This window comes from Parasteatoda tepidariorum, chromosome 2, assembly GCF_043381705.1.
Source record: "Parasteatoda tepidariorum isolate YZ-2023 chromosome 2, CAS_Ptep_4.0, whole genome shotgun sequence".
NCBI lineage: Eukaryota > Metazoa > Arthropoda > Arachnida > Araneae > Theridiidae > Parasteatoda > Parasteatoda tepidariorum.
In genome coordinates, this window is record NC_092205.1 from 104046321 (window position 1) to 104060456 (window position 14136).

Genomic DNA, 14136 nt, shown 5'->3' on the forward strand with positions numbered 1-14136 from the left:
CAATCAGGTTTCAAATTTCCCTGATTTTTCCAAGTAAAAATCTTAAAATTTCCACATTAGCAGGCTTCTTCTCCCCACAAAGTGTAGGATGGGTACAAGAAATATTAATATTATAAAGTATTTTCCCTTTTTTAAACAAATACATAATCTTGAAAAATAATTATCAGGGGTCTGTCCAGACATTTTGTGAAAGGTCCATTTTTGTAAAATTGTGAAAAAATTACTCGTAATTTGGGAATATAAAATAAACGTTAAGTCACATTCTTTCAACCAGGGTCCGGCTTTTGTGAATTTGTGCAAATAGGATCCTGTCATTGTAAAAAACTTTTTCAATGAGTTTTTAAATTCTAAAGACATAGAAGATTATGCTCAACACAGTAAAATTATAATTAAAAAAATTAAATTTTAAAAAATAAACAGCAATTGCTGCTGCTAAGTTAGAGATGCAACATACAAATATTTGGTATTTAGCCTATACTGCTGAACGCAGAATATTCATTTCATACGAATAAAGGAAGAAGCATCTGCCGAAGACAAAACTTTGTTCGTTTACTTTTGTCTTCTTTCCCCCCTTCCAGGGAAGGGTTTATTCGATTGACAAAACAATAAGGAAGGTAAACAAATTTGTGAAGGGTCCAATTAAATTATTTTGTGAAGGGTCCGTTTTTATAAAAAAAAAAATATTCTATGCAGGGTCCGTTAACGGCCCCTGATTGCACTAATTTATTTTAACGACATAGCAAAATTTTATTTTTTAAATTTTTAATGTTTTGGTACAACATTAATTTTTTAAAAATTAAGATATATGTGAAGAAAATATGTTTAGTTTGTAGAATATATATACATTTTTTTATTGAATAAAAGTATTTCAATGTGTTACTTTAAGTAGTTTTTGTACAATGTGTACCAAATGGCAAATACAGAGTGATCCAAAAAACCCTAGATAAGTGTTTAATATCTTTCCATTGAGCAAAAGAGAATAAATCCAGGCAATTAGACATCAATACATTTTTATATTTATTAACATTTCAATAAAAAGCCAGTTTATACTGTATTTAATCCAAACAGTGCTCTTAATAAAATTCACTGATCATGTTTTCTTTTAACCAATATCTAAAGTCAAATGTTTTAAATTAACATTATTATTTTAAGAGATATTCAGTGTTAAAAAATTAATGCCACAAATGCAAAATTGTCAAATTTCTTGTTGCCTAATTCTATAGAAAAAAGCTAGATGAAATTCTTTAAACTCTTAATACTTTTTTACCTTATTTATATAAAAATATTATTCCAATCTAACCACTTTTTTTTTAGTTTAAATTAGTCAACTGTCTTCTACAATATTATATTAAAATAAAATTACATTATAATGTTATTCTAATTTAAACATGGTTTTATTTTTAGTTTAGATTAGTTAATTGTTTTTGTTATTACAACAGTTCAATTCCATGGTAAAAAATGAACATAAATTTCTTAGAAAAACTCTCTCATAATACATAAGTTTATAATCACAAAAATTCAATATCAATTATTAATAACCCATATCAGGAGTCTGTTTAGAAAATATTTTAACTTAAAAACGGACCCTTCACAAAATAATTTCTTTTAATCGGACTCTACACAAATTTTTTTACCTTCATTATTGTTTTGTTAATCAAATAAACCCTTCCCAGGGGAGTGGATGGAAAGAAAGTCAGATGTAAATAAATGAAGTTTTGTCTTCAGCAGACGCTTCTTCCTTTATTCGTCTGAAATGAATATTCTGCTTTCAGAAGTATAGGTAAAATACCAGATATTTGTATGTTGCATCTCTAATTTAGTAGCAGGAATTGCTGTTTATCTTTAAAAATTTAATTTTTTTTTTATTATAATTTTACAGTGTTGAGCACAATCTTGTATCTCTTTACATTTTAAAAACTCATTGAAAAAGTTTTTTGCAATCAGGGGTCTGTTTAGAAGAATTTTGGGTCCGTTAACAAAATAACTTACACAAATACTTCACAAAATAACTTATCTTTTAATCGGACCCTTCACAAATTTATTTATCTTCATTATTGTTTTGTTAATCGAATAAACCCTTCCCAGGAAGGGGGGGAGGGAGAAAGACAGATGCAAAAGAACTAAATTTTGTCTTTGGTAGAAGCTTCTTCCTTTATTCCTCCGAAATGAATATTCTGTGTTCAGCAATATAGGCTAAATACCAAATATTTGTTTGTTGCATCGCTAATTTAGCAGCTTAAATTGCTGTTTATTTTTTAAAATTTAATTGTTTTAATTATAATTTTACAGTGTTGAGCATAATCTTGTATGTCTTAACAATTTAAAAACTTCTTGAAAATGTTTTTTTGCAATAACGGACCCTATTTGCACAAATTCACAAAAGCGGGCCCTGGTTCAAAGAATGCGACTTAATGTTTATTTTATACTCACAAATTACGAGTAATTTTTTCACAATTTTACAAAAACGGACCTTTCACAAAATGTCTGGACAGACCCCTGCATATCCTATCAATTTTCCAAATTTTCCTGATAAATTTCAGGTGGGTGGTCACCGTGATATACTACTTAGATGTATATCAGGTATGCTTATTTTATGTATACATGTATTATGTATACATATTATGTGTACATACATGTATTATGTTACATATACATATTATGTTTACATTATTTTATGTATACATGTACACGTATACATAAAAATTCTTTCCACTTTTGAACTTTTTGTTCTATTGACTCTATTTTGTTTTGTTTGTTACGTCTGTTTTTCTATTTTGTTACTAATATTGAACAATGTATACAAATGAAATTTACTTTTGAAGTATAGAATCAGGAAGTAGAGAAGCCGCATTTTTAAGACACATGTGAAGACTTCTACAACACACTTTGCACAAAGCAACAGAACTTGTGAAAGCTATAAGAAAAATGTGTTTCTTCAATGAATATTTTAAACAATAATAAATAAATGATTATGAAAAAAAAGCAATTTTTTAATAGACTGTAACTTGAAACCTTTTATAACATCCAAAATTATAAATTAAATGTTATTTTATTAAATACATTGATAAAATTTCAATAAAATATACTGCAATACACTAAGAATGCATGCTCGTGAATCATTGTAATAAAATCATTTGAGATAAGTCAGTAGTGAATACCTGCATTTAAAGTGGCTCTTATTAAGCTGTCAAATGGATCACTTTGAACTAGGCGCGAAAGGTGTTGTTGAACATTATCTAAGATTTCCAAGGTCCACCTTGCAGCAAGTAATCTTAAAGAAAAGTTGTCACATTTAAATATATAGTGTGTGGAGAAAAATGACACAAAAATAGAGAATTTAGTCACCTTTGTATAGATTCCTTTATTATGAATTCTCTTTTGTAAACTTAGAATAACATTGAAGCACCAAAAAAAATTTTTTTTGCTGCCTACTTTTTTGAATTATTTGAAAAAATTACAGAGTAACTTATAAAATTGGCAAGCATTATTTTTTTTAAGTATCACGTTACAGAATAAAACACACAAAAAAAAGTGCATAAATGTAACAAATGGCAATGTCCCCAGCCCCTTTTAAACTTATTTATATTTGCAATTTTATTATTTAAATAATTTTTAGTGAAGACCATTTAGATGCAAATTAAAGAAGAAAAAAAAACCTATATATATTCTTTAAATAATTTTTTAGATAATTCTTTTAAAATTTTCACGGACAACTTTCAAACATTTTGATGGTTTTCACATTGGATTTCTTTTCTCTCATAAAATAACTAGCCAATAAACTGACTAACGAGCAAATAACTAACCAAATTGTGGAGAGAGAAAAAAGTTTTTCTTTGAACATGCCTAACATAGCATGACAAGAAATAACTGCGTCAGATACAGGGGTGTTGAAGTATTAAAATTGCAGAGTATTATGTGCCATCCTTTATACAGGCATGCGACTGACGAAAAGTTTAAAATCTATGAGTTATAAAAGAATAATAAATAAAATAAAAAATTTTGATTAAATTTATCAACTTAGAATAACGATTAGTAATAAAATTATAAAGAAATAAGTAATGTTTAATCATCAGTAAAAACAAAATAATAAAACTACTGCTTTAATGATTATAGGTAACGAAATAAAATGAAAAGTAAATTCTACTTATGTAAAGAAGTCAAAGAATAAATCCTACAAATTAAATCATTTGATTTTCTAAAAAAAAAAAATTTATTTTAAGAAATTAAAGAGAACAAAATGGACAAGATCAGCCAAAACTAATTTTTGCTTGTTTAAAAAAGGTTCTTTTCGATAAGAGGGAGGAGAGTACCACATTTTTTTCCAAAATTAAACTGTTGCTTCGAATTATTTCTGCATACTAATACTAATCAAGTTATAGAAATGTTCACTAGATAATAGCACAATAAAGCGAAACAACTTATTGTCTGTATGAAAATCTTTTCCCCAAAAACTATACTAGAAAATTATCTCTTTGATAATTGTGGCCTATATTGCACTTATAAATACATTTCTTAGGGCGTATACAGGGTATCTGCTACATTTTCGATTTTCAAATTCAGACTAATTCCAAGAATCTTTCCTTACTTAACGAAGTATTATTTTCTTCAACAAAAACACAACACTAAATTTAAAAAAGCATTGTAACAACATTCATTGAAATGATAGGTATAACCAAATTTGTTATACTCTACATCTTCATATTTATGATTTTAAATTTAAAAAACAGGAGTAAAGAAAGACCTTCAAGTCTGTCTTTACTCTGTTTTTTAAATCACTAAAATAGCTGAATAAAATAGCTGAAAAAAATACAAATGCAAAAAAAAACAATTTCTGCAGAATTATATTCTAAAGATACTTTTCTCGTTCATCGGAAAGGAAAGAAATACTCCTAATTTTTCTGTTCTCATTTCGGAATTTAAAAAAATTCGTCAATGACTGGCTTGCTTCAGATAGAATTAGAAATTGATATATAAAAAATAATAATAAAAATTCTGAAATCACACAAGTTAAAAGATAATTCGCTCTAGAAATGATGTTTTTTCTTTCATTTCTTGAAAGAACACCATAATTTTTAAAGAACATGACAAAAACATTTTATATTTAAATAAAATATAACTGTGAGTGGGGATTTTGTTACAAATTCAGATGTTCGGAATTCCACGAAATTGTGTTAAATTCCATTTCACAAATTAGATTTTTCGGCAACCTAAATCCATGATTTTTTAAATAGTTAAAATAACGGCAAAATTTTGCTCAATACCAAAAATCATGACTTTCCAGGTGTGCAGATACCCTATATGTAGTTCTGTCGATCACATTTACGATTGAAAGTCGTTTTTTTAAAAACGATATAACGCGAAATGTCGAATCAAGTATTTTTTGGCACATTCGATGAGGTCTCTTACCTGCTGTCACTACAATGATATGTTCCCTCCAGCAAATCGACTAATACTTGAATAACTTTTTCTAAATTTCCAGTGGTGGGAGAGGGAGGAGGTACATCAGTCATTATAGGAGAGTTATGACCAGAAGTGGACATTGGAGATCCTGAGACAGCAGCATTAGGGTTCACCACTGCACTACTATTCACAAAATGAGAATGTCTACAAAACAAAATTAAGATTATTTTTCAGATGTCTTACACACATAAATACCTACCTAAGTATATAATGTAAATAAAAAGTTAGAAAAGTTAGCAAGCAAAAACAGGTCTGTCTGTAGTTAGTGGTTAAATCAGAAACTGACAGTGCATAATAGATAAACTAAAATAAGAAATCAAATACGGAAATCAAAATTTAATGAGACATAAAAAAAAAATAAAAAAAACACAATTCAAAGGTTTAGAGAAAATACTAATAATAACATGTCTACATATAGGAAATGCAAATTTAGACAAAGTTACATTTGGAATAACCAAACCAAAATAAAATATAAATCTTTAAAAATTTTAGTGCCGACTCCTTTCGAAATACTTAGACTTAGAGGTGAGCAGGGCACATAGACCAGAGGTCTTTGCAGGGATACTCTGTTATGAGTAGATAGGTCAGATGACTGAGAAGCATTCCCACACAAGAGGTGAATTTACAAAGAGGTGAATTTACACTTTGACAGTAATAGGAGAGCAGCCTGACTGCCAGAACAGATGCGGATAGTGGTATTATGATATCCCCTGTCTAAGCATATCTTGCAGCACAAGATAATAGCATAGCCTGAAAAACAGTTGCATAGTATCCCAAGGGAAAGTGAAGTTTGGTACCATCATTGGAGCAATAAATTCCTGCTCCTGATTTGGGACCAATCTTTGAACCATCAGAGTACCATATTAGACATTTGCATACCCTCCAACTGCTACGGAATTTCCGTAGTTGCTACGGAAATTGGAGGTAAACTACGGAGCTACGGGTGAATAGTAAAATACTACGGATTAAACGAAAGCGCCTGTCTGATCTATCCGCTTCTGCTGTTGTCGTCTTTTAAGCGTGGTGACGTCACTGATTGCGTATTGCTGAAAATGACGTCATGAGTTGTTAGTCTTGGTCGGGAGAAACCACGTGATTATGCGCCTTATTTAAAAAAAATTTCCCAGATTCCGACATTGCAAAAAAGTATGGGTGTGGACATACCAAGACCCAGGCAATAACAGTTTCCACTGCTGAGGGGATAAGAGAGAGTACTCTAAGTAAGTTCAGATCATTATTTTCTCTTTTAACTGACGGAAGCAATGACATTAGATAAAAAGCTATATCCTTTAATTTTTAATTATTATGAAGAAAAAAAACAAATCGTATCATCACTGGTTTCTTTATCTGAATCAACTAACAACACTGGTGAGGGAATTTTTCAACTTCTTGATGGAGAGTTTAAAAAATATCTACTGAAGTGGGAGAGTTGCATAGCATTCAGTTCTGATAATGCTAACACAATGACTGGATGTAATAAAGGTGTTTTGAGCTATATAAAACAGAAGCAACCAAATATAAAATTCATTGGATGCCCTTGTCATTTGGTTCATCTAGCAGCTCAAAAAGCTACAGCATCATTGCCCGTTGATGTGGAGAATTTGGTGATAAAAGTTTTTTACTACCTTGAAAAGAGTAGTAAAAGAAAGTATGAATTTAAAAACTGTCAGATAGAATGTGATGTGAAACTTCACAAGATTTTAAAACATGTTTCAACTCGGTGGTTAAGTTTAGAAAATTCTCTAAAGAGACTAGTTGAGCAGTGGACCCATTGCTAATTTTTTTCTTCACAGTCTGATGTTAAAGAGAACGCTAGCTCAGAAAAAATAAAAGAGTTACTTAAATCAAACAAAACAAAGGTATATTGTGCTTTTGTTACATCAATATTGCCTGTATTCACCAAGGTAAATGTTGCCCTGCAAAAAGAGCAACCTTCTATCCATACTTTGTATGATGATTTAATGAGCTTATATTATGAACTTCTTGTACGATTTGCTTCGCCTTCTACCATAAGCAAATCCAAGTCTTCTCTGTTACAAGTGAAATTTCAGAAACCTAAATATCAAAAACCTGACGAGTCTCTTATAATAGGATCAAGTGCTAGATCTATTTTGAGTGATCTGATACCAGAAGATATAACTGAGTTCTTTTTGGCGGTGCAAAAGCTTTTTGTCACTGCATGTGAATATATTCTCAAAAAGTTTCCTTTAGAGAACGATTTTCTTAAGCATGCTTCCGTGGCAAACATTTTGAAGAGGCAGAATGCAAATTTTGCATCTCTTAAGTTTTTTTATGATTTGTTTAATTGTGGTATTGACATTGATCAACTTGAGTTAGAATTTGCCTTTTATCAGGCAGACAATTTTCCTTCTGAAATTTTAAATCATACCAGAGTAGATGAGGCATGGCATAAAATTAGCCAGTTAAAGGATAACAATGGAATAAAGAGATATGTGGCTTTGCCAAAAATAATGCTTTCAATTCTGTCAATTCCCCATAGTAATGCTGGATCTGAGAGAATTTTTAGCATGATTCGTAAAAATAAAACTTATAATCGCTCGAGTCTGAGTACCAAAAAATTAGAATCGATTCTAATCACTAAATTAAGCATGGGAGTTTGTTACAATGCAAAATTTAATGAGGATGAGTTAAAAAGAGCAAAAAATGCTTGTTATTCATCACTGAAAAAGCATAGGGCGGTTTAGATACTGTGTTTCTGTATTTAAGGGTATTTTTAATTAAAATCAGATTTGCTAATAGATTAGATTTCTTAATTAATGCTTTTACTCCTTTATAATAGATAATTCAAAGATTTGAAACAATTTAGCTATTGGTTAATGTCTATACAAATTCATTCCTCTTAAAGAATAAATTTTAATGTGTAAGCTTTAGATGATATAAGTTTTTAAATATTGTTTTCTAATTCTGAAAGTTTTATTAGAAAGAAACTCATTTATATGATCCATTTTTCTTTCATTAAATTGGTATTAAATTGTTTTCTTGATTTAATTGCTTTAAAATTTGGTGTAAAAAATATTTAATAGGAAACATCTTAGAATCTGACCTTCCTAAATAAAATAAGTAAATATTTTTTTGGTAACAATTGAATGAATGTAGAGAAAAAGTTGTGGAGAGTTCACTTTTTGCATTTTACTGAGATGTTATATTATTTTTCTTTGAAATTTGTATAAATGTACAATAAAACTTTAACTTTCAGTTGCAATTTAATGATTTTATATCCTTAGAAAAGTGTACCTTCCTGTATGTGAATTAAAATTGTACTATCTAAATAAAATGATTTTTTAAAAGTCTATGACATTTTAATTTTTTTTAAAAATTCTCAATGTGAAATAACATTTTATGCTTGTTTCAAAATCTATTTTCTTATATTTATCATCTGCTTTTTGAAATTATAAGTGAATATAATTAAGTATCAATATGAGCATCGCAAATATTGCGGGATGCCGTAAATGTGTGTTGTGCGAGTGCTACTGATGGCTAGGTGGGCAAAGTTGGAGGGTATGCATTTGCCTTTAAGCCACCGAGGAGAATTAAACCATTCATCTCTAGTAGGAAAATGGAACTTGAAAGGCTTGTGAAAAGCATATCTTAGTGACATATAGTCAATAGGCACAATAAAAGAGGGTATATCCATCTCTTTTGAGACAAGATGATCCCATGACAAGTGTTTGGAATACTCTTTCCATAGGCTAAGGAACATAAGACGCTTTATGCCTGTCTGAGCTTCAACTTCAAAGCGTAAGTTTAAAGGAAGAAGCTCCAGTAAGCTCTCAAGTGCAGCTGTGGGAGTGGTCCTAAGACAGCCTGACAGGGCTATACAGACCATTCTTTGTAGTCTATTAAGATTAGACCTTGCAGAGCTCAATTTAGTCCTTGACCACCAGACACTTGCGCTTCGAAAAACTTGCAAAAGGAGAGCAAAAATTTTCAATGACTGAAAACTCCAATAAAGAACTGCCATCTATATTCATCAGGAACAAAAAATCCTAAATTTATGCAGACTTCAATAAAGACTGAAATAGTTGAACTTCTTTAAAATACACTGAATTATAAAGTTATAAATACAATAATTAAAAGGAAAATTATTATTCTCTAAGGTAATTGTGAAAATCTTAATAGCTGAAAGAAAATCTGTTTTAATATTACAAATAAATTTAAACCTAAGAATTGGATCAATATAAATATTCTTAAAAATTTTTAAGTACAAGTTGGAATAAAAATGTGTTAAACTAATAACATTAAAAAATTCTCTTCTTTTAATCGTATAATCTGACAAAAAGTTTTTAGTTATGAAAATAAATTTCAAGAAGTAAAAAACTAGTACCTTTAACATATGAATTAGTCTTTATTAAAGTCAGTTCTTCAGGATAAATATCTAATTAAATCAAAATCATTACAATCAAAAATAGTTAAATGATCAATAAATCTAAACCCAATTAAAAATTTATGTTCGTAAGAAAATATTAGTGAATGCACTTAAATAACAATTTTCCATTCAGATATCTTGAATTTGTATGTAAAAACATATACCATTAAATAGATAATTTTCAAAAATGTTTACATTACATAAATTAAGCCACTCTTCCCTAATATCTTCATTAATCAAAGATTTATCAAAAATTTCTTAACAGGTATTCTTTAAATTATTGTGTGGAATACTCGTAAATGAATTTTCAAAATCACATGTAACAATACTATTTATTTTATTACAATTTTAATATTTAGTAACATCTTGATTGTTATTTATAATAAAATGTTAATCATTAGCAATAATTTTATTTAAAATGATGTTTTAATATTTAAAAGCAATTTTTTACAAAAATCAAATTATAACAACCAATACAAATCTAAATTAGAGCTTTTTTTTGTGGAATTTAATTGTTGGAAATTAATAAGGACTATTGATTTTTAAACCAATTTTCTCAGGAAAAATGTCAATAGTCTATTTCTTTTTCAGAATTATTAAGTTTGACAGAAGTATTATACATAGTTATCATATTGTTTACTCATTAAATGTCTAAAATATTATTAGATGCTTTGTAAACAACAAATAATAAAATTACATTTCAATTCCAGGGGTGATTGTGAGCCCAAGTCAAAATTCTGGAAAATTCATTGAGTTAAAAAGTTTAAAAAAAAAAAAAAAAGAACAGCTTAATTGAAAAATTAGAAAAAAATTTTAACAAGGTTTTTTTTCCTTTTTCTCAATATTTTTTAGTTCACTTACAAATATTTAAAATTTTACGCATACCTATACCATTCACACATACCTAAAGAAGTAATTAAAATTTACAAATATATCTTTCTTTCTTGAGTTTATGATTATAACAACTATTTACTGATAAAAAATGAAAATTAATCATGAATATGAGCTTATAAAGTATCTCTCTGGCTCTCCCTTACAAACAAATAAAATAAACTGCGTTTTTAAGTTCCACCTTTGAAAATTTTATTTCCGTAAACTTCTGTGATCAATGATTTTGTTAAACGTCTATACCTTCGATCTCCGGAAATTTCCGGATCACTGTTAGTGAAAATTCTGGAAATCCGGTTTTTTTTCGGAGCACAATCAGCCCTGCAATTCCTTATTAATATTAGAGTTCAAATAAAAACCCTGAAAAAACTTACATTTTTTAGGTTGAATTTTGCAGATGAAAAGAGAGTTTCCCTTCTTATTTAAAAAAAAGTTTCAAATTTCTTTCTGAAAAATTTATCAGGAATTTGGGCAGCAAAACTAGGTTATAAAAAAGTTGAATGGAAACAAGATAATTTAAAAACACGTTTTTTACCTTCTGCAATGAGAATACAGAATGTACAAAATTGCACATTGTAGTTCGGGAAATCTTTTGCTTAGCTCCTGCTGAGTAGGGTTCAGGTGGTTAGTCATTAATTCAAAAAAACTTGGCTTTAATGCAAACATCTGAAACAGTCATTAAAACCTAATAAATCTTTTTTTCATTAAACATACATGTAATATAAAACTGTAATTATATGAGGGCAAGATTTTGATATGAAAGCATGACATGATTCTAATGCAATTCCTGTGTGTCCGTCCCTGATATTTCCCTCTGTCGTGCAAATGATATTTAATAATGAATTTTATTAAATAAATAATTTAAAATACATAATCAGAGTAAAATAATAAAAATAACAGACTCATTCATATTATAAGATAACGGATTTCATTCTTGACCCTAAAAAGGAAACTATAACCCCCTGAAAAAGAGCACCCACAAAAAAAGAAGAAAAAAAGAAAGGAGTATTGCTCTTCACAAAAATTTGCATCGCTTAAAACAACAACAACTTAAATATACTCTCTTAATTTCTTCATAAGAATAATCCTATTTTCGAAGACATAGTTTAACCTAAAATAATTCTGCAGATAAATTAGCAAATCCTACAAACCAGTTTAAAAAGCGCATATCTCATGTTTTGACTTCTGGAGGCTATATAATAGTTTTGCACGGGAAATTTCAAAATCTAAATCACTTTTATATGCACTCAATTATTAATGATTCACCCATAAACCTATGCAGTATGAAAAATTGCATTTTCGTTAGTTATTGTCTTGGTTTTTTTTTTTATTTCCATTCTATGTTGTTTTATATAAAAAGTTTGAATCCCGCACTTGATTTGCGAAAATTTCATTGTGCGCATAGTTTTGGCGATCGTATTTTCATCATTTATTGCAAATGAATTACCACATTGTTTTAAAGTTTTGATTACTCTTTTGATATAATGCTATATGAATTTTCAATTGCTTTATGATGCACTCTAGTCTCAATTTTGCATGTACTGATACTGAGTGTGTGATATTTCAGGCAGTATTATTTTTACTTTAATGCAATACATTTTTTTTTTTTTTTTTATAAAATGATGGAGTTGCAAAACTTTGTTTCAGTGACACACAAATTCTCAGATTATATAATAGTGGAAATTTGATAAAAATGATGCAAAAATTGAAATTTGGGTAAAAATCATAAACAAGCAAAAAATTTTAACTTCCCTTTAAATAATATACTTACTCGAATCAATGAATGTTTAACGTTGCCTATTTCAACTAAAGCACACACACTAAGTAATAATGAGATTTCTTCTTGTTTAGCCTTTTGATTATTTACAGAAAGGTCACTGAATAAGATGTCTTGAGCATTTACTATGTCTAACATAATAGACCTGTAGAACTCTTCAACTATTTGAACACTTTTAACAGCAAGAATTGCATAATAAAGCTCCATAAGCAGCTTCTGAATCTAAACAAAATGAATAAACAACTGTTAAAATGTATATTTTTTCAGATACAATGTTTAGTAAAAAGGAAAACTAAGGTTACTTTCTTTTGCTGTGATTAAATCAATAGCTTGATTTTTATTTAACTGTGAGACAGGGAATTTTTACTGAAATCAAAGTTCAATAAAAAATAAAACAGCAACAAAGTTTTATAGAAGTAATTCATTTATGTTGCATATGTAACTGTGCAAAATTCAAATTAGGAAAAGGTGGACGAAATAACTTTTGCTGTCGCCTGATAAACAGGATCGAGTGAGCCTACCTTCCAAACGTTACATAATTCCTGAATTAAAGAAATGCAATTGATTTATTTTTTTATTATACAATTAAAAACAGTTCATATTTCTAGCAAATCAGAGACTCTACACAATTAGACAAGTAATTAAAAAATCAAGATAGAACAAATTTGAAACTACAAAATTTGGTACCACGTTTGCCGAAAACAATAAATAAGAGTATGACTTTTAAATTCATCGCTATAAAGATTCGATATTATAAAATTTTTGAGCTTTTTTATAACAAGACGGAAGTCTCCTAGGTTTGAACAATCAAATTTTGCGATATTAACTAGCATTATTATTAAAAATTAACGACATTAGATCTATTCTTAGATCATTAAAGACATAAATCATTTTCCTCTCTGCATAATTTTTCAAATTTCTTTTTCCGCAGAATTTTTTTCAAAGATTTATTTCTTGTGTATCAGAGAAGAGGAAAGAAAAATCATGATTTTTCTATTCTCATTTTCTGTTCTCACTCCGTAATGCCTGGCTTCAGCCAGAATTACAAATTAATAATATAAAATAAAAATTTAGAAATTGCAAAAGTTTAAAAGATAGTTCGCACTAGAAATTATGATCTTACTTTCATTTTTTTTTTCCTTTACAGAGTTCTCTTTCCTTTTTTTTTCCCCTTACTCGAGTATCTCTTTTTTAAAAAGTCTTATTTGTGTGATTTTGACACTGATCTTTATTCTGGAGTTACTGCACAGATTTTACGATTTTTAATTTATGTACAAATTTTAATTTATTATCATTTAATTTATTTATGAATTTGAATTTTTAATTTTTCTAATAATTTACAAAATTTGAAAGAGGAAATAATTAGTTCATTAGTTCGAGAAAGCACCTATTAATATTAGAATTAAAATAATATTACTCTTACAATTTAATTTTTTATATGTTTTATTCCATACTTTCTTCTGTAAACACAATGTTATTTTGAATTAGTAATTGTTATAATTAAAAGTATCTTAAAAAAATATTAATGGTGGGGGAGGTTGTCGCAGAAAGCTTGAAAAAATTCTGCCACAGGCCATACAAGTAAAGAGTCAAAATAAGTCTATCAATGAATCACTTTGACAAA

General features: G+C 28.4%; 1 protein-coding gene across 3 annotated transcripts in view; it reads right to left on the reverse strand.

The window, feature by feature from the left end:
* The window catches only part of LOC107437418 (serine/threonine-protein kinase Smg1), a 174688-nt gene that overhangs the window by 130876 nt on the left and 29676 nt on the right, over positions 1–14136 (reverse strand). For all 3 annotated transcript variants that reach the window (XM_043051732.2, XM_043051731.2, XM_043051733.2), the window contains 5 exons: positions 12507–12734; positions 11271–11401; positions 5407–5604; positions 3159–3271; positions 2815–2914 (listed from right to left, as the gene is read on the reverse strand). In XM_043051732.2, the coding sequence (XP_042907666.1) occupies positions 2815–2914; positions 3159–3271; positions 5407–5604; positions 11271–11401; positions 12507–12734 (770 nt within the window). The remainder of the gene's footprint in view (positions 1–2814; positions 2915–3158; positions 3272–5406; positions 5605–11270; positions 11402–12506; positions 12735–14136) is intronic.